The 21,163-nt window shown below is 41.7% G+C and overlaps 1 protein-coding gene across 4 annotated transcripts in view; it reads left to right on the forward strand.

Moving 5' to 3' along the window:
- Nucleotides 1–21,163, forward strand: part of kcnma1a (potassium large conductance calcium-activated channel, subfamily M, alpha member 1a) — a 285,057-nt gene that overhangs the window by 225,175 nt on the left and 38,719 nt on the right. For 3 of the 4 annotated variants that reach the window (XM_080448765.1, XM_080448767.1, XM_080448766.1), the window contains exon 18: nucleotides 6–82. In XM_080448765.1, coding sequence (XP_080304891.1) covers nucleotides 6–82 — 77 coding nt within the window. Of the gene's footprint in view, nucleotides 1–5; nucleotides 83–18,819; nucleotides 19,177–21,163 lie in introns of all 4 variants that reach the window. The other variant, XM_080448764.1, reaches the window with a different exon arrangement.

Raw genomic sequence — 21,163 nt, forward strand, 5'->3', positions numbered from 1 at the left:
TATAGAGCATTTTTCTACTGCAAAGCGTGTCACGACGACATCACGGACCCCAAACGGATCAAAAAGTGTGGCTGCAAACGACGTGAGTACCTTCACGCTCTCATGCCTTCACTCCCCCCCATACCCCCTCCCCCCCCCAAAGACCCCCCAATCCCCCACAAACACCCACCCTCTATGTCTGTTTCATTATACTGTACTTGAGGTTCTCTTAGGATGCTATTTTATACCTGTGCATTGTGGTTTAGAACAGTTAAAGGTCTATTTAATAACTATTACACCATAAATAAGGGTCACCATTTAAAATGCCATAACCTCCATCTTGTGGTATGATCAACAATCAAAGTGATCTTGTTTTCTCAGTCAATCTAGAGGTGTTTTCCTATATTGCTGTTTCTGTATCTTGTTTTTTTTCTTCTTTTTTTTCTATCATTATATCGTCACCTTATTTGCAGTTTGTAAAAATAGAATTGTTCTGCGCAGAGAATAAAAACTGTAGACGCAATGTGAGAGTGAGAAAAAAGAGACAAATACAACAAATGCATTGATGGAAACCTGTATGGAAAAATGAACGTAAAATGAATGAAAGTATACATGATTTGAACATGTTCCGTACATCAGATTATCAGACCTAAATGTACCCTTTAAACTTCTTGTTTATGCCCAAAATGACTGGCTACACACAGGTTTGTAGCAAATGGAAGCAATTGTTAAAATATTATGCATTAAATGTAAAAAAAAAAAGATTATATATTTTAGGCCCCCTGTTGAAACAATGAATCTAAATAAACATTCTCAGGGGCCCACCATTCTGGTTAGTGAATCACAAGCCGTTCACGGTCTTGTTAGACTGTATTTTGCTCTCTTACTCTCATGGTGTCTCAGGGTCACAGGGTTAGACATGACATTGTTTTATCCTGTTGTACTATTTTATTTATATTTTAACACCAACATAAGAGTTACATTTAGCGAGATGGCAATTCCATTAATGCAATCGAAGTTTGTCCTACTGTAATGTTCTCCTCTGTTCTCTTTTCTTTCATTATTATTATTATTATATATTTTGTATGTTTATTTACGATCATTGACACACTTTTGATGTATTTCCTCCCCTTTGCTGCCGTTGGAAAACACCACTTTATTTTAACCGCTCACTGGTAGTGATGTATTGTGAGTAAAAACAAAAGAAAAAGAAAACGGGTTCCTATTAACCCCAGAGTGCAGTGCAAGTGTTTTTTGTTTCCTTTTTTGATTCCTCCTCCTCAGCCAATAGATTTATACTGTATCTATGTTGCATGTTTACCAGTGTAGCTTCTGCATCCCTCTCCCCCTGCCTCTCATCTCGAACACTTGTTCTCAGAACCAGAACAAAGCCCAAAACACAGCAGAATCCAAACTTACATCCAGCTTTGAGCCTTTTTTCCTTCCATCATTGGCCCAGATCAGCTGATGTTCTGAGTTGTTGGATGTGACAAGAAACTAGAGTGTGACTTTAACCACTTAAACCCTATTATGGTTGACCGGAGTCCGCCAGGGCTCTGTGCTAGTGTATTTTCTGTTTTCCGTTGTTGTGGGGAAAGCATTCGCTGAAAATAGCCGATGGTCAAGCTCACAACGCGGCGCGTTGCGTCGCGTTGTGAGCTTGTCGATCTGCTATTTTCAGCGAAAGCTTTCCCCACAATTACGGATGCTGGGGTTTAAGTGGTTAATCAGATGAAAAGCCTACCAACCCAACAGACTTCCCCCTAACAGTTTGGTCATTAACAGTGGTGGACAGTAACTAACTACTGTAAGTACATTTACTTGAGTAATTATTGTCCTCAAGTGCATCTTTTTTGGGTATCTGTACAGTACTTTACTTGAGTGTTTTGTATTTGTGGATACTTATCACATTCACTCCACTACATTTCAAAGACAAAATATTGTACTGTACTTTTGACTCAACAACACATTCTATGAAAGGATAAAGTACCATTAGGAATTAACCACTTAAGCCCTATTTCAAATATAGTGAAAACTGAAAATAGCAGATCTACAAGCTCACAAGAACAAGATCTGCTATTTTCACTATTATGTATATATATATATATATATATATATATATATATATATTTATTTATTTATTTTTCCTGGATAATCTGAATTGTTTGAATACTTCATTTAAAAGCATGTACTTTTTAACTCAAGTACAAATTGGACTGAGCAACCTTGTAGCAGAGTAATATTTGACCAGGAGTATAGGTCTGTACTTTGACTCAAGTAGGTTACATACCTTGTCCAGCACTGGTCATTGAACCAATCTGATACTTTGGTATTGAAAATGCAGTCTGTCTTATGTCATTAGCGCTTGTCAAAACCCCTGTCCTGTTGTCACACTCCTGGGAAAGTAGAAGAGCAGCTGTGGTGAAAAGATATTGATATTTTGCTAACATTACTCATACATTTAGGGGGATCCAAGAAGAGAAAGGGAGGGGGAAGACCAGAACCTCTGAGATTTAGATTGATCTACTCTGTGTCAAAGGAGGTTTTGTACGCTGCTGTATTTTCAGAGAGCGGAAAGTGTTCTTGTGGGACGTTCTCAAAAATGTTCTGTTTTAATGAGCTAGATCGCCAAAACAGAATCAAAACAATCTGGTCCCCCCCGTCCCACCCCCCTGTCCCACCCCCCGTCTCACACACACACACACACACACACACACACACACACACACACACACACACACACACACACACACACACACACACACACACACACACACACACACACTGCCCTTTCACTGTGATCTCTCCGCCCTCTCCTACAAAACACTGGGGCCTCGGCCAGTTCCAGTTTAGGTTCCAGAGATCATCAGTGCCTTTCAGAATTGAAATGTCATCACCCCCAGCTCTGTGCATTTCAATTCTAGACAGTTGTCGGGCCCTATTTTTTTAATGTATATTTTTTTAACTCACTAGAGAAAGGTTTTTGCATACTATTAGCTGCCATAGCATTACATTGCCACTAGATGGTGGTACCATGCCAGAGTTGTGTCTGTAGATACTGATAATCATGTCCTCTGTCACCTATTCAGCAAGAATGCAATGACACAAGTGTGTGAATGTGTTTCTGTGTACTGTGTCTTCACGTTTCAACAAAACGATATGATTCTACATGATTCAGAGATTTGTATGTGTATTTGTGTATGTTTTCATCGTGCGTGTTTGAGGTTTGGTAAGGAATGCGTGTCCACACACAAATCCAGTCTTTGAGAGGAAAACAGCCTTTGTGTTGTGCATTCTTTTAAACCATGTGTTGCGATAAGGTACCAGGTGTTTTCGACTCATTTTTGTGACAAGTGGTTTTGTGTTTCAGTTCGGTACTGGGGAACATCATTTCCTTGCACTCCTGCTGAATAGGTTAGATTGTAATTTTGGGACATGCTTCTAATTCAACATGGTGCCCTGATTCTGATACTGTGCCTTCTGTTTCAGTATGCTGTAGTACCCTGGTAGAGAGTAGTCGTACTTGGCAACTGACAAAACCCACGCCAAGGTTATTATAGATTTGATAGTCGTTTTTTATTTTGTGTTGACTTCATGTTTTCAATTTCAATTTAGTTTGAATTAGTTTTTAAAGCGGGTTTTGCTAGTTTAGTTACTTTTTTATTTTGTGAAAAGGCTTAGTTTTAGTTAACTTTTTAATAGTTTTAGTTTTTTTTGTTTTTTACCGATATGGATTAGTCAGGGTGGACGAGATTCAAAACGTTTAAAAAAAAAGTGCACATAGATCGGTTATTTTCTTTATTTCTAAAGACGAATTTTGGACACTGACAAAGACTAAAGCTAAGGACATTTTTTCTCTAGGATTTTACTTTGTTTTGTAAACAGTTTCAGTTATCGTTATCTTTTTTTTGTAAAGCTTCGTTTTTATTTTCATTACAGTTAACTATTTCGTTTTTCAACGCTATTATTGTTATTTTATTGATAGTTGAACTATAATAGCCCTGACCCAGGCAGGCAGTTAATCAGAGCAGCAGTCATGTTGAATCCTCCTTGAAGAATGTCCCGAAATGGACACGCTCAGAGTGAGCGCTCGTGACCTCATGAGTCAAACGCATTGTGGGTCGTGTGTCTTGTGTTGTCCATCGCTCTCCCCTCCCATAACGCATCAATAGCCCACATAATGACATACTGTGTTATCCAAACATCCACCCCCCGAAACATTGGTTAATGGATTTCAGCATGAAATGATAGCCTTGCTGCTTCCCAAAAGGTTCATGTATGTTTTGTAAACAGTTATACAACCTTCCCCTAGTTGCTAAGACCAAAGCCGCCTTCCTCCGCATGCTTATTAAATGCTAAAATAAGGCAGTTATGCATGCATAAGGAAACGACAGTCCCTGATGCCTCCAGCTCATGACTTCATACTCTGCGCTTCACATTCTCTCCTTGGCCAGAAAAGGAAATGTAACATCTTAACAACTCCGACAGTAAAAGGTAATGATACTGTCCTAAAAGGGAGGAGAAAAAAAAAGGTGTCTTGTGTGAGAGTGCCAGCCAGACAGAGTTAGTCTGGTGTCATTTTGCACCCTGGCACTATAAGAGAATGGGGACCCAGGGACTGTTTCTGCCCAGTGTAACAGCAAGCTAGAGATGTTGTTCTGGGAACCTTTCACCCCCTGCTCCCCCACACACACACACACACACACACACACACACACACACACACACACACACACACACACACACACACACACACACACACACACACACAGACACTCTCGAACTCTTACACAATCTAATACTGTCACTTGAGCAAGTCCTATTTGCCACCGTTTGCATGCCAGCCTGTTAAAAGGACGGCTGGATCAAAGTATCACCCACAATGTAACCAGACACAATTGGATGGCCTGGGTGTGGCTGTGATTGTGTCCTTTTGTTTAGGAAAATAAGCCAAATAGATGCATATCAGGCTTAGCGGACACATTTTCCAAAAACAACCGCCACATACGGGTATAATTTGAGTACTTTCACCCTGTGCCCCCCACCACACACACACACACACACACACACATGCATGCATGCATTAATACTACATGCTATGCATGCACTGCACGTGAATGCAGTTTATCCTTGGGGGAGCGGGAGTTGTGAAAACTGCCGTTCTCAGTCCCAGCATGACCCCTATAGCCTGTAGAATAGTGTGATCCAATGGACAGGGCCGCTAGTCCCGCACAGGTGCATGATGGGGGATATACAGGTACGTGGATCAGCCCTTTGCCCAAAAAGGGGGGGACAGAATGTACTGAATGTTTATGATGATTTGCTGCTGAAGACATTGCTCTGTCATGCCTCTATTCCCTGAATGCCCCCCCCCCACTATACCCTCTCCTCCCCCCTACCCGCCTATCCCCCACTGTCATATTTCTGCCTTTTTGACTTTGGTATGGCATAAACGTCCTTTGGCGCACACAGTCTGATCTCTCGAAACCATGTCAGGAGTTTTATACTCTTATGTACCCTGTACACAAGACAGAACAACCAAGATCACCATGAACCTCGAAAATACAGTATTTATTATCATGCTGACGATTACAAAGGTTGTAATAAAAAAATACGTTTTGAGAACCACTGTTGTAGCGTGTGGTGTTTTCTACATTGTACTACTGGTCTCTTGATGGTCAGGTGTGTGCGTGCAGGATGCTATAGGTCTTGCACATCAGCCCTGACCCTGCTGGGTGTGGTTTACTGTATAGGAACCTTTCTGACCCGAGTCCCGAGCGCCCTCACTCACTCAGCGTATACGTTAAACCAGTGTCTCTCAAAGGACATTACTGTGTGTACAATTTGACCCATAAATAGAGCTAGTTTGGTTCCATTGTTTTTATGCTCAGAGTTACAGACCCCCTCAGGGAACCCTGAGAGAACCCGGACCCCACTTTGAGAGTAGTATAATGTTAAAACTATTTAACCCTGGCCTATATACTTTGTTGACTATGGGGTCCCCCGGGGGGTCTGCACTTTTCTCCCCTATACACCAAAATGTCTTCACCGGAAAAAGACAATCTAGAATCTCACGCAATGCGTCGCGTTGGCAGCTTGTAGATCTGATATTTTGTAGATCTGCAACCTGGTATTTTGTGCCAAGGACCCCCATACAAGCTTTGTGTCGTAAAAATGTAAAAGAAATATATATTATATATTCCACACTTTTCAGAAAATTACAAGATTCTTTGGAAAAATAGCACAACTACACCAGCTCACAATGCGTCCCATTGTGAGCTTCTACATCGGTTCTTTTCAAATAGCTGATGATAAGTAATTTTGCTGGGGAGCCCCTGGAACCCCCTCAAGGACCCCTGCGGGGGGAGTCCCTGGACGTGCACTCTGAGGAGCGGAGGGCACAGCCGCTATCAGAAAGGTCCCGTAAAGTAAAACAATCCAGCCAGGGTACCGAATCGGGACGAGGGGCCTCCTTTGCACTTTTGATGAATGAAGTTACCTTTCCCCCCCCCCACTATCACACCCCCCTCCCCTCCCCCTTGGATGACGATTTCTCCTTTTGCCATTATAACCTGCTGCTTTTCCTCCTCTCCTCCTCTCATCCCCAAAAAAAACATGACTGTAGCCAGGATGTCCGTCTACAAGCGAATGAAACTGGCATGTTGTTTTGATTGCGGCTGTTCAGAGCGAGACTGCTCATGCATGTCAGGCAGTGTACATAGTAACATGGACACCCTTCAGAGGGCCTACCCCCTTTCCTCTGTCTCGGTTCATGATTGCGCGACCACTTTGCGTGCCTGTAAGTGCCGACCGACCCCCCAACACCATGCTGTTACATGTCTGTCTGTGTGCTGTCTGTGTGGTGCTCTCCAAGGTTATCATAGGTTTTTTTTGTTGTTTTTTTCGTTGCTGTCGTCGGGCAGAAACCTCATCTCCATTACTTTTTGTCTTTGTTTATTTTTTCTTAAATGAATGGCCCTACTTGATCATGCTATAGCGTCACACAAAAAGCATCAACAGTAGCAGATCCACAAGCTCAAAACGCGTCGCTTTGCGCCGCGTTTTGAGCTTGTCGATCGGCTACTTTTGCTGTTTTTGAATTCGTTTTTTATTTACCGGTATAACTTTTTTCGTTTTTTGACTTTTTGTTTTGAATTTCAGCGTAGTTTTGATTTTTGTTTAAGGCTTAGTTCTACAGTAGTTTAGTTTTTATTCGTTTTAGTGTTAGTTTTTCTTTTTGTGGTATTTGCCAGGGGTGAGAGATCAAGTTCATCTCAGAAAAATAGCAAAAGTAGCCGATCTACAAGCTTACAACGTGTCGCAATGCAAAGCGTTGTGAAATTGTAGATCAGTTGTTGTTTTTTTGCGTTTATCTTTTTACTAAGGACATTTTCTCTATGATTTTACAGTAGTTGGGTTTAGTTCGTTTTTTTAAAAACACAAAAGAGGTTCAGGTAGTTATCTTTTATTTTTTGTAAAGCCTTGTCAATTGTAGTTTTTGTCATTTCATTAATTTTATTTAACTATAATAACCTTGGTGTGTGGTCTGTGCGTGTGTGTGAGTGTGTGCCGCGTGTGCGTGTGTATCATGCCGCGGTTCTGTAGCGTAAGGTAATATGTGTGTATTTCGTAACGTCGTCCCTGTGGCGTGTTTCCGTTGTCTCCATAGTTTGTGCAGCTGTGGCTTTCGTATTTGGTTTTGAAGCGATCTATTTCTTTTACACTTTAATTTGTTAATTTAGTAATTTCTATCTATCTGTACTTTACTTTTATTTATTTGTGATATTATTATTCATATTACTTTATTATTATTATAATTTTATTGCGTTGGGTCAGTTTTGTCGTTGCTCTGTGGTGCTGCTTAGGTGTTAGATATTTGGCCAGCGCATGCTGCATCAGTCAAGGTGTGGTGGTACTAGTGCTATTGGATATAGTTTGGTGTTGTGGTTTCAACTGTTTCAAATAAGATGTCTGTATTCTATGCAATGATGGAATTATGCCATTTTGTTTTAAAAAAACTGGATTTTATTCTGCAGTATTTCTACTGTTTGTTGATGAAAAGATCTCCTGTTTGTGTTGTTTTTACTTTGAACGCTATGCGTATATGTTTAACACGTATAATTTGGAGAACCTCCAAGCTAACCCTGTTTTCAGTTTCTGCCCATTTCTTTTCAGTTGTACCTTTATTTGGATTTTACCTCTACCCCTGAATTGACTCTGCAGTTCTCTCAGTACTCTTTGTTTCTTAAAGGAGAGATCCGCCCATTTTAAGTGTTATCTTTGATGTGTCGCTAATCACTCACCATCATTGAAAGGGACGTTGAGTTATTTCAGAGAGTCCCGTGTCGTCCAGTCTGTCGACCCCCTCCGTTGGCATAATGGGAGCCCGTGTAAGAGTGAAAATCGTCTATTAGAACCGATGCAAAGTTAGTATTTTCTCTACTACTGCTCATCGTGGAGTGTCATGATACTCAAACGTGCACTGAATGTCGCGAGCGAGCTATCGTTCGTGCAGAACGACATGATGCTGGTTGATTATTTCTTCCACAGACGCCAGGTTCTGTGGAAGAAACAAGCAACCAGCGTCATCAAGTTCTGCACAAACGGAAGCTCGCTCGCGACATTCAGTGCACGACATGGGACTATCTGGAATAACTCAAAGTCCCTTTCAATGATGGTGAGTGATTACTAGCGACACATCAAAGATAACACTTAAAATGTCCGGATCTCTCCTTTAAGACCAACATTTCCTAAGTAGTTTGGAAGACGTTACTGGTACTGCAATTTGTATTTAGCATTAGACAAAATAATTGCAGCCTCATTTGGTATATATATTTTTTTTTCATGTTCATGTGCAGGGCTGGGCTGAAACAGTGAAACGCCCCCCCCCCCCCCCCCGTTGACAAAACGGTCCGGGGGGTGGTGGGCCGGTCCGGACCAAAATGCCAGGGCTGAATTTTGGTCCCAGTCCGACCCTGGGGACAACCAGGGGTCCAATTGTACCCCGACGGCTCTGTAACTCTGAGAGTGTACACATGGAACCAAATGGACCATTAAGGGTCCATTTGGTTCCATGTGTACACTCTCAGAGTTAAATTAGTACTGTAGAGTGGGGTTCCAGTATATAGTTCAGGTTCAGTGATTCTCGGGACCCCCAGTTTAATATGCATCAGACCGACCCCCCATTTGATGCCATTTTCCATCTGTAAGGGTCCATTCGGACCGCCTGGTGGTACCGTGCCGGACTTTGAGAATCAATGATTTAAAACCCTTTAATATACTTCGTTGTCCCACATGGGTCTATACTAGGGCTCCTCCTTTTTTTTCCCTCACTCTACACCAAATCTCTTCACCGAAAAACAGGCAATTTTTTGTTCGCCCCCAGAATAGGAATAGGGTTCATGTGGGTATAGAGTCAAACCTGGGGGGGGGTAGGAGGGGGGGGGGGGGATTTACGTAGGAAACGGATGTAGTCTCCATCAAGAAAAGGTAACATGTGGTGGTTAAAAGACAGCAGGAGAAGACTCCGTCTGTTTTTTTTGGTGTTTTTTTCCCCACTAAATTGTCTGTCAATTAGACATGGCAGCAGTAGGCCCGGCTATCAAAGCCTTGGGATCAGACATACAGATTTGATTTCCTCTTCAACATTCTCCCACCGTTGGGACGTCTCGGGCTAGATTAGTGTCAAACGTGCCATGATCAGTTTGGCTCGGCCCCTCTTGTAGTTTCGGTCGACACTGATATCCCCCCCGGTACCAATTACTGGACCCATTACATGGTTACTGATCTCACTTTCTCGCCCCTATGCCCCCCTGTAGGATCTCACTTCTCGCTCACCCCACCCTGTACGGATTTCAAGGGAAAGCCGCCTCCTGTCTAAGATTTCTCTTCACGTTTTTGATTCGGGGATTTTTCGTCTGAACAAAGTGTTTTTTTTTATTTTATTTTTTTTAACATTCCTCCCCGGTGCTTTGTAACGTTTAATTTATGCAGCGCGTTGTGAGCTTGTAGATCTGTTTTTTTTTTCTTCTGGTGACCGCCATATGACGAAGTATAAATCCGGCTTAAGTCAGCGATTGCTGGATTTCCGCTTTCCACTTTTTTTTTCTCCTTTTCCAGCAGACGTGAGCAAGGCATTGTTTTCTTGGATAGCGCTCTGCCATTGATTTTCAATGGTCCGGTGCAGTGGGGGAAAGTAACCAGTGTTGGAAGAAGTACTCAAATTTTTTTACTTAAGTAAAAGTATCAATACCGCATTGTAGAAATAGTCTGTTAAAAGTACAAGTTTGGTGTTCAAAATTGATTTGAGTAAAAGTACAAAAGTATTGGCATCAAAATATACCAAAGTGCCAAAAGTAAAAGTACTCATTATGCAGAAGGTCCTATTTCACAAGTTTTCAAATGCATATAAATCATTTGAAAATAGCAGATCTACAAGCTCACAACGTGTCGCTTTGTGACACGTTGTGAGCTTGCAGATCGGCTATTTTCAAATTGCTAAATTATATATATATATGTCTTGAAGTGGTTTTGTAATAATAATCAAATTATAGGCTACTTCTACTCCATGAAACTGAGAAAACAGCCGGCACACAATAAATGTCCTTTTCACGTTGTTTTATTAACCTCTCCATGGACAGAGCAACGGACGCGCTTCAAGAGATAAATAAAACAATGTGTAAAAAGGACATCTATGGTGTGCTGGCTGTTTTCTCAGTTTCACGACATTGTTGAGCCGTGCACCTTGAGGTTTCCGTTTAATCTTGAGTGTTATGTTGCAGGCATTCTGCCTTGCAGTGCTTTCTCATACTTCTACTCCAATACGTCTCAGAGGCAAATAATGTTTTTTTTTTACTCCACTACAATTATTTATCAGTTTTAGATACTAGTTTCCTTGCAGATTGTATATATATTTTTTAAATATATTATTACAAAACAAACCAAATTAACTGAGTAAGTTCTATTCTACGCTCACTATATGCGTCACTGCTACTTTCGAAAAGGTTTTAAAGAAGAGAGTCCTCTTATATTCGTACTGCAAGTATATTTTGATGCCAATACTTCTGTACTTTTACTCAAGTAAAAGTTTGAATGCGGGCCTTTTACTTGTAACTTTTATACTTTTATATAGTGGTATTGCTACTTTTACTTAAGTCCACCTCTGTTCTGGTGCTAGATCTACTCCGACCACACAAGTACACAATGCCGTGGCCCTTTTTCAGTTGAAACGTAATACACCTCTTTAATGGGAGCCACGTGAATCTCTGTGAGCCTTAACTTTTTTTAAGAGCTTCTTTGTAGGCTGTAAGGGGTACAGTGTTTTAATGAGCGTTTTTCTTTTTATATTGTGAACCGATATGAGTGCTTCAGTGAGCGACGTGATACAGATGAAACTTGGCATGTCTGCACGGCAAAATAATGAGTGGTGTTTCATCTCTGAGGACCCTTATACGGGTGCATTTTTATATCGCCGCTGTCGTACAGAAACCTCTTATCTCCATATTTTAAAGGATCTACACCATGAATTTAAAAAAAATATGTAATATTTAATATCATATTGTTTATGTCCCTCAAACGTTTTTCAAAAGGTTTGAGCCTAAATCAAGCCTCAAATATACTCATTCCAACTAACTTCTCTCTGGCTTATAAAGCACTCTCCTTTAATACCACATTGTCCTGATTTGTGGCGCTATTGTATGCATGTTATCTCCTGGTTCTGTGTGGAAAAAGTAAAAAAATAAAAAAAAATCTTTTTTTTTTTTCTATGTTGGAACTGAAAAACGGGAGGGATGGTCCCGAAAGTGACGTAACTTTCGGGACCAAATCAGTTTGGTCTGTTTTGAGACCAATTTACATAAAACCCCAGATATGCTGTGAAAGCCTGAGTGTTCAAACTTGGGTATTTTTTGTGATAGAAGAGAGGTAGGGGAGACCAAAAACACACAAAAAGAAGGAACATTTTTAACTTTTTGTATCTTTTCGTAAATTAACGCCCTACTTGATCACACCACTGCGTCGCGCAAAAGCATCGAAAGTAGCAGGTCCACACGCTCAAAACTTGTAGAAGCTTGTAGATCTGCTTCTTTTGAATGTGAACCCTGAAAAGTAACAGTTTAATTTGGACGTAATGAGGTTTCCACCCGACAGAGACGATATTCTCAAATAGTTGAATGGACACTCGGGAGATTTCCGTGTGTCTGTTATCCTTGCTCTTGTTTATTTGCATTCTTTAAGAGAGTGTGCCCATACTGTATATAAGTACAGTACAGTCATCCCAAGGCCTTGGGTTCTCAAAAAGTAGGGCCCATGCAGGGACGATCGGGGTCCCTTGAGGGCGTTCCAAATGGACCTGATGGCTCTTGCTGAGAGACAGTGAGTAGACAGAAATGCATGGTGCCCATTTTATAATGACCATTAGTGAGGACCAATTATAGGAAAATAGGTGAAGTGGTCCTTTAACTGTCTGTAATAGCAGTTTGTTTATGAAGTGTGTCTCTAGTTACGTGGGCTTTCTCTGCGACTTGCCGTTGCCGTGGGCCAGTTCCACTCACTGAGGATATAGCTGAGAGAGATGGAGAGAGAGAGGGGGATTATTATGGAAAGGATTGCTTAAAGCGTCTACAGTAGGGGTTAGGGACCTGGGGCTGGGAAAGAGCCTGTTTGCTGAAGGTAAGGTCAGTCAGTGTATGACCTATGGGCCTGTGTGTGTGTGTGTGTGTGTGTGTGTGGGTGTGTGTGTGTGTGCGCCCGCGGTATATGTATGTTTGTGTACGCGTGCGGGGGCCTATATGTATGTATGTTTGTGTGTGTGTGTGTGTGTGTGTGTGTGTGTGTGTGTGTGTGTGTGTGTATCTGTGTGTCTCAATAGTGGAAGACTTATCTATCCTGACACGGAAATTATGTTTGCATTTTCATGTTTTTTCCCGGTGCCTCTGGTCCGTCACCAAAACCTGCCCTGACAGCTCCTGTCCACCAGGCAGGCTTTAGTTCCCCCCCCCCTCTCCCCTCTTGTGCTATGCCACCGCGATGCTTTGCCCCCGCATGCTAGCCAGTTAGCCCTGCTGACTCTCTGGGCACAGGCAGATTGCTAGAGACAGATGCCAGAGCCGGTGTGGGGTCCCTGTTTGAGGGGTCCGTGTCATAGGCCAACCCCTGGGCCTTTTTGCTGTGACCTTTTACCATTGGACGAGACGTTCCGGGGGAAAAGGCAAAAATGGTCACCATCTCACAGACTACTCCAGTGTTTCCCAAACAATGGGACCATTTTTGTATGGGTTGTGAGTAAATATATCCCTTTATTTCTTTTCCCCTATACAATTTATTTTACATAATGATTTCAAAAGATTACAGCAAAAAAAATTGTGAAAATAATCGCATCGCTATTTTCATTATTAAATATGGCATAAGTTGTTACTTCATAATGTACTTTTGTAAGTCTGGGTCCCGGGCGGGGAGACACCAAATCTATCTTTTGCGTCTCGAGCTGTAAGCGTTTGGGAAGCCCTGGACTGATCAAAAGCTTGTTGTCAGTGCTTACAGTATAAATGATTGTACTCATTGTACTGCGTTAATTGTATTGATCCCAAGATCGTTCCCACAAGTCGGTAGATAGAATGCAGTATGGTGATGCTGGTTCAAATCATCACTTCAGAGTAGAACCGGAAGAGACAGGGGAGCTGAGACACTGTTCACAGAAGTGAGACCACGTCAGTTCCACAGCTGACACGTGCTGTATACCGGTTGTTGTGTGGTTTGTTCCTGCGAGTGTCTGCTTTCTGTATTTAGAATTTTTACACGCACATTTTCTCTTTCGAACTAAAGTCTGGACCTCATGTTTGGCTCCCAATTTAAAAAAAGAAAGTATATATATATATATATATATATATATATATATATATATATATATATATACAGTGCATATATATATATGTGTATATATATACAGTATGTGTATATATATATATATATATAAATAAATGTTGAGTTATCTCTGGATGAAAAATCGCTTGTTGTGAGTTTAATGTATATTTATAAAAGAGAAACACCCTATTTTTGTGCCAACAACTGTGGAGAACATGAGCAAAAACACAGGAGAAAAAGAAATCTGTCATGGACCTGGCTTTTTCGATTTTCTTTTTTTTTCTTCATTTTATTCATTTTTTTTTATTTGAACGAAGTCACACACGAAAAAAGCACGTCTTTTTGCCCCCCCCACCACTGTGTGCTGTGCGTGTTTCCAATCCATTTCACTCATCTACTGTGCCCTCCATCTCTCACCGCTGCAGCCATCATCATAAGCATACAGTATTTTCTAGAGCCCGACCCACAGCCATGCCAAAATGTTTAAGTCCCATGCCGATCCCGATTTCGACCGCCATTTTGTCAAAAAAAAAGTTTTTAATTTGTTTAAAAGTTTCCGTTTGAGAACATTTAACTACAAGCCTTATTTTTTTTATTTTTTTTAATTCTGTTCCTACAAGCTCAGAACGTGTCGCAACTGCAACACGTTTTGAGCTTGTAGATCAACATTGTTTTTGTAAGAATGACATGTCCACAATGTAGGGACAGAAAGGTCGATAGTGGTTAAAAAAAATCGGGACACTTCGGCGGCATAACTGCCGATACCGCAGTCGTCAAAAAAAAGTCTTAATCGGGCTCTAGTATTTTCACCACCAAAGCCCCCACTGTCTGTGCCATAACACCCCCCCCCCCCCAAAAAAAAAAATGATGACTTTCAAAAATGCTACTTCATCACTGTCTTTAACAATTGTCTGTATTTGTGTGTGTTTTTTTTTTAGAAAATATAATTTCCATTCTCCTCTGATGTTATTTCTTTCCAGATGTATGTCTGTTGTTCATCTGTCATTATCTCTTTTCTCCATGTAACCTGCCATATTGTCTTTGCACTTTTCCTCAGCCAAATATAAGTATAATGGATATGTCAGATCACGTAAGTCTGTCTTCCTGTCCCTATCCGTGCTGCTTCCAGCCCTCCCTCTCACCCCATCCATCCATCCATCCATCCATCCATACATCCCTCCTTCCCCTCCCCTCCCTCCAGTGTTTAGACCTGTGAAGTCTCCTCACCACGTCATTGTCACATGGTTAACAATACTACTGCTGCTCTGCTTTTGGAATTGACCCCCCCTTCCCCCTTTAGAGTGCATAGAGAAACTGTCTGATGTTTAATACACACAGAGAGAGAGAGAGAGAGAGAGAGAGAGACATAAGTGAGTAATAGAAAGTAGGACTGGGCGATATGAAATCAGTATCACGATTATTTACTTATTATTGCTTTTTTACTCGATTACGAAGAAGGGAAAATGGCCCTATCTACGAGCTTGTAGATCGGCTATTTCCGCACGCCGCCATCGTGCCACATACAATACAAGGAGTAATTCGTTGTTGGGCAGAAACCTCTTATCTCCATATTTTAACTTTTTGTTTTTTGCGTAAATTAACGCCCCACATGATCATACTAGAGTGTCGCACAAATGTATCAAAAGTAGCAGATCTACAAGCTCGTTTATTTGCTTGCCGATCTGCTACTTTTGCCATTTTTTTAATTTGAATCCTGAAAAGTAATAGTTTTGGACATATGAGGTTTCCACCCGACAGAGACAAGCAGTTGCTTCTCGATTATTTGATTAAACTACATGAGCAAGATTAAGTCGGTTATTGGTTCTAAAATGTCGGTTTCAATATATTTTTGGGTTAACTGCCCAGCCCTATAAGAAAGCTCAATCCAAGCTTGGCTTGTGTAACTAGTTTAATGTAATGATTAACTCTAGATATACAGTATGTTGTGGGGTGCCTGGTAGCTCAAGCAGTTAGTGTACTGTCCACATGCCCTTTGTGAATAGCGAGGGCCCCGGGTTTGAATCCGACTCCCAGCGTCATGTCTCCCCTCTCTCTCTGCCCTCGGTTTCTGATCTGATTAAAATAAAAATGAAATAATCCAAAAAGAAAAAAAAGATACGTAGGCCTATATTCTGCCTTAAGTAACCCTACATTAATCATTTGCACATGCCATACAGTAGGTTGACATGAAACTGAAACCTACTGTACTAGTATTTAGTATTAAAAAAAAAGCTATATTTTGTATTTTTTTCCCACATTGTTTAGTTGTATACACATCACTGTGTTTGTATTGTGCTGCGTTTAGCAGCAGATGGCGCTACAACACCAGGGAACAGTGGAACTCAGAAAGAGGCTGGTGTTCGGTTCAAAGCTGATTGCAATTTAGGTAACTCTTTCAGTGTTAAGTAAATAACTGTTAAATGCACTACTTTGATCCTGCTAGTTAAAGCATAAATGTCACTGATGAAATGTATTTGTCATGTTATAATATTTATGTTATCGCTTACTTTTTATTTGATGCATTTGTCTTTTTATTAAGGAGATTGACTTTACATACATCCTACTTCCCTTCTTTCTCATCTTTTTTTAGAATACTATTTTTTGCTTAAAATGCAATAGAAACTAGATGGGTTACAATAGTAGAATATCAATAATATTTATATCATTATAAAAAAATAAACCCCGACAAATATCGTAGTCTGTCTCATACAACTTTAATGCAGAATACAATAACCACCATATAAACGAAGACACATGCAGAACAGTGGTTCTCAAAGTGGGATCACCAAGGGTCCTTGATGGGGTTCCAGGGGGTCCCCAGCTAGAGTTGTTAATATAGCATTTCAGCATTCAGATATATTCAGTATATATGAAAAAAATATACAAGCTCACAACGTGAACTTGTAGATCAGGTAGTTTAGAAAAATAATAATATTTATTATTAATATTATTATTATTCATAATAATTGAAAAATCTTTAAAAAATAGATAATCTTTTTTTATATCTTGATTTTCCCCATTTGATGATAATCAGATGGGGGTCCCGTGGCCAATTCCATATTCAATGTGGGGGGTCCTTGACATGACAATGTCTGAGAACCACTGACACAGAAAAGTAAACATTTGTCTCGATGGTCGTTGCTCCGCCTTCCTCGTCATCCGGTTTACGTGGGGTCACGGCGGCGGTCCGATAAGCCCCCCCCCCATCCCCTCCCCCCCCCACCCCCTCGCACAATGAATGCACGACATAGTGGCCCCGTCACGCCATTAGCATTCCAGAAAGGGACAGTTGCCGTCTGGGTTGTTCCGGGTTGCAACAGTGGACCTGCCAGGGAGACTGAGCGTTTGCTCTGACGCTGCGCGTGTTTGACAAGGGCCAGATGAATCCAGGAGCTATCGGTGGCGCCCCGTAAATCAAGGAGGCAGCTGACGGCTGGGATAAACGTCTGTTTATCGCTCAGGGCCACCCGGACAACGCTCTCCTCTCCCCCTACCAAACGACAACCGACCCACCGACCGACCGACCGACCAACCAAGCACCCATCCAGCCAACAAGGAGGGGAGAGCGCCTCCTCATCTCCCCCCCCGTCCCATCCATGTTTTAAACCCATTTAAGACCCGTGGCCGCTTCTACAAATGCCTTCTAAATCAATAGTTCTAAACGCGGATGCTCTCGCGGTTTTAATGGGGATAAACACATATATGGTTCACGTTGTCCTCCTATAGGCTCTCCGCAACTTGCCGTGCTCCACGCGGCACATGCAAGACGTTGGGGTTGACTTGGTGGCATCACCAGTTTTGTTTGTGTGTGTATGTGTCTGTGGGTGGGTTGGTGGTTGGTGGGCATCGAGTTTTGCATGTACACAAATGCATATTTACACATCTCAGCATGTTACTGTACTGTACAGCATAATGATAGGATGACAAAATGTTTTCTAAAACAAGAAAACTATGTTTATATATATCCAGTAATCTAAAATGAATGCCAATTTCTTAATATTGAATGCCTTATTTGACATACAAATAATAATTGTAATATTAAAATATCAAAATAAATTCTATAACTCAAGGACCACTCATATACTTGCTATCGGGCAGACCCCTTCAACCTCAATTTGAAGGTTTCCAGGGGGTCCCCAGCAAAATGAGTTAATATAGCACCACATTTACCACTTTAACTCTGTTATGCTTCAGCTATTCAAATATGACTAATCTACAAGCTCACGCGTTGTGAGCGACACATTGTGAGCTTGCAGATCTGCTATTTCTTTTCATTTGAATCCTGAAAAAGTAACAGTTTTGGACATATGAGGTTTCCGCCCGACAGAGACGCTATGAAAGCAATGAGTTTATTCGGCATGAATCCTGGATCTAGGCGCTGACTGTGAATCTGATTGGGTTTGACCGGCTTCAGCCAGGCGACGTCTCTTGCTTTGTTCCAGACTGTGTAGCACAACTGAGGGGAAAAGAACAGAAAAGAAAGAACTGCCAAAGCTTCTAATTAATTCATGTTTGTCATGAATGCAAAAAGCAAATGTCATTTTGAACATTGCAGTTCAAGCGCACGCCAAGTGGATAAGTGGTGTTAAATAAAAATGAAGAGTCAACATCAATTATGGAATAAATGACGCTTGCAATTCATGGCATGAATCTTTTTAGAACTCTCAGGAATTATACCGGATCAAAGGAGGAATGAACGAACAGCCCAGAAGGATGTGCTTTTTCATTGAAACATATGCTTGATTCTCATGCAGTGAAGTTAATTGATTTATCTTGTCTTACTTAGACTATGGCTTGTTTACACTAAAAAAGCTCAGTTTTTCTTTTCCACTAAAAACAATTCCATGCAGAATTTCATAACTTCACAAAGCTCTTAAATAGATACAATAATATCAAACTAATGTGCAGTTATTATTTCGATTTGGCACTAATGCAGTGCTTTTTTTTTTGTCACTTGTGTCATTCTCCATTGTTCGACAGTAAAGGATGAAGTTAGACCGTCTTTTCGCAATCAATCCATTAAAGTTGCCAACTGCAACGCCGTCTCCTCCATCTCCTCAAACCCATTCCACCCCAACGCCCTGCATCGCCCGCGCCAGACGGACCCCCTGGCCAGGCCCTCCACAGCCGACATCCCTCTCGTTAATAACCGTAAAGGGAGTCTCCTCCCCCCGCCCGGGTCTGCCCCCACGCGGATGCGCCTCAGTATCTCCGGCCCCGGAGACCCGGCGAGCAGCGGCGCCTTGGCAGAGCGCCGCCTGAACCGGGCCCGCAGTCTGCCGGCGAAATACCACTACCAGTCCAGTAATGCCACGCTGCTCGGTCGCAGTATGCCCTGTAGGTTGCCCCCGCCCCCTTAGTGGGATGCATCAGTCAGTAACCTCACCTGTCCTGTCCTGTCATCGTGTGTCGTTTTGTTGCTGCATGAAGGGGTTTGCTGTGCTCTCAGACGCCCGCTGCACTACAGCAGCTATTGTTGCTGCCGCTTCTCGCTTCGCATGGTGTTTCCCACATGCAGGGAGGCTTGCTAATATGACTACTGCCAGTGCAAGCTTCCCAAACACAGGGTTGTTAAGAGACAAGTCGAATGTAGAATAGACGGAAAGGAGCAGCTTATCGGTATTTGTTTTCAAACCAGAGTTTCGTGGGTTCTTCTCGCATATGCAGACTCTTCCTCTGTTTATTAGAGGCTGGGATTCTTGAGCTGTAAACGACACAATAAAACAGTCTCTATGACAGCACATTTACATTTATTCTAGGCCTGACTGAGAACTGTTGTCTTTGCTCTTGAGAAGCTTGGGTTCAAGACAGGGGGGACTATGTGAAACCACACAGCGAGGAATTAATATTTCCCAATGTGATATTTTCAAAGTACATTAGATTAGAGAATTATTTGTAAAGCGGATAGCGCTTGTGATATTAGCTATTCAGAATGCCCAATTGCATCAAGGAAATGTCAGAGAATGGCATTTTATTAGAAGGCAAAGTCATATTTCTTATCTTTTATTAGCACAATTAGGTAACAGTCTAGGATGGGTGCTCAGACAATAATGAAATTCCACATGCTTGGAGCAGTCACCGCTTGCAGTGTGCACATTGATTTGCACTAATATCATGCTGTGTTATTGATCTCCAACCAAAGGACTAATACGAGTTTGAAGTGACAGTGAACTTGGCATTTTGTGCTGGGCTGAGTGGAGAATGGATAAGGGTGTCTGCATGTCTTTCTGAAAGCACTTGAAACAGACAGTAGAGAAGATCAGACTGCTGTTAGCCAGACTGCAATCTTTCTGGCCGCGCCCAGGCTGCCGCCTTCTAATTCTTTCTGTCTGGGGATCATTGCAAAGTTTCACTTATTTTTTTTTGTTGTTCCCTGGCACACAGCAAAGAGTAGCTGACAGGAAACAGAACTTCAAATAGGATCAAACTTCTCTAAACTTCTCTGTGGCAAGGCGTTCTGTAGAAGAACAGAAGTGTCAGGCAGAAAAAAGGGGATAATCTTACATTAAACCGCTCAAACCTTATACTGTATACCTAGTTGACCGGAATACCACCCAGGCTCTATTCTGGGGCCCTTCAAATATCTTCGCCGGCAAATGGCCAATCTATAGACACAATGTGTTCGACACGTTGTGAGCATGTAGATTGGCTACTTTCGGTGAAGATACCCCCCCCCCCCACACACACACACACAAAATAGAGACGCTAGGATTCAGGTACTTAATTTGTTTTAGTTTAACGTTTTAATTTGAATGGCTAGTCTTGACCTTCCTCTACTGGCCGATGGATGGTGTCCAACAACCACTAGCTGTTTGCCAACTAATTTGACCCACGGTTGGAGTGTATGTGTTGGGGACATGAGTGCCGTTTTCTCCTGGATGATGTTCTCACGGCATGGGTAGAGCCCTTATACTGTAGTGGTTGCAGCTGGAGTGAAGGGGGTGGGGAATCAGCCATTCTGTCATCCATCCCAAAACAAAAACAAATCTAGGGGTGCAACATTTAATCGATTAAATCAATAACATAATTATACCCTAATAAATTGAGCGATTAATCAGTCCCTCTTTTGGGCATGTCGATAAAGTTTCAAAAATGTTCTGTATTCTCTTTTTAACTGAAATAAATCGATGGTTGCAGCCCTAAAACAAACAAACAAACCCACTCAGATCCATCTTTCATCCGCCTGTTTTTATTGTACCTCACTGTCATTGCTCTCCCTCTGCCCATCTCCTATACTGACAATGACAGTCCTGTTCCATCAACCCGGGAGGTTTGGACACATAGGTGTGGTCACTCTGATGTGCACTGTGAAGGGGTCAAAAAC

The sequence above is a fragment of the Gymnoscopelus braueri genome (assembly GCF_963280865.1).
Source record: "Gymnoscopelus braueri genome assembly, chromosome: 14".
Lineage (NCBI taxonomy): Eukaryota > Metazoa > Chordata > Actinopteri > Myctophiformes > Myctophidae > Gymnoscopelus > Gymnoscopelus braueri.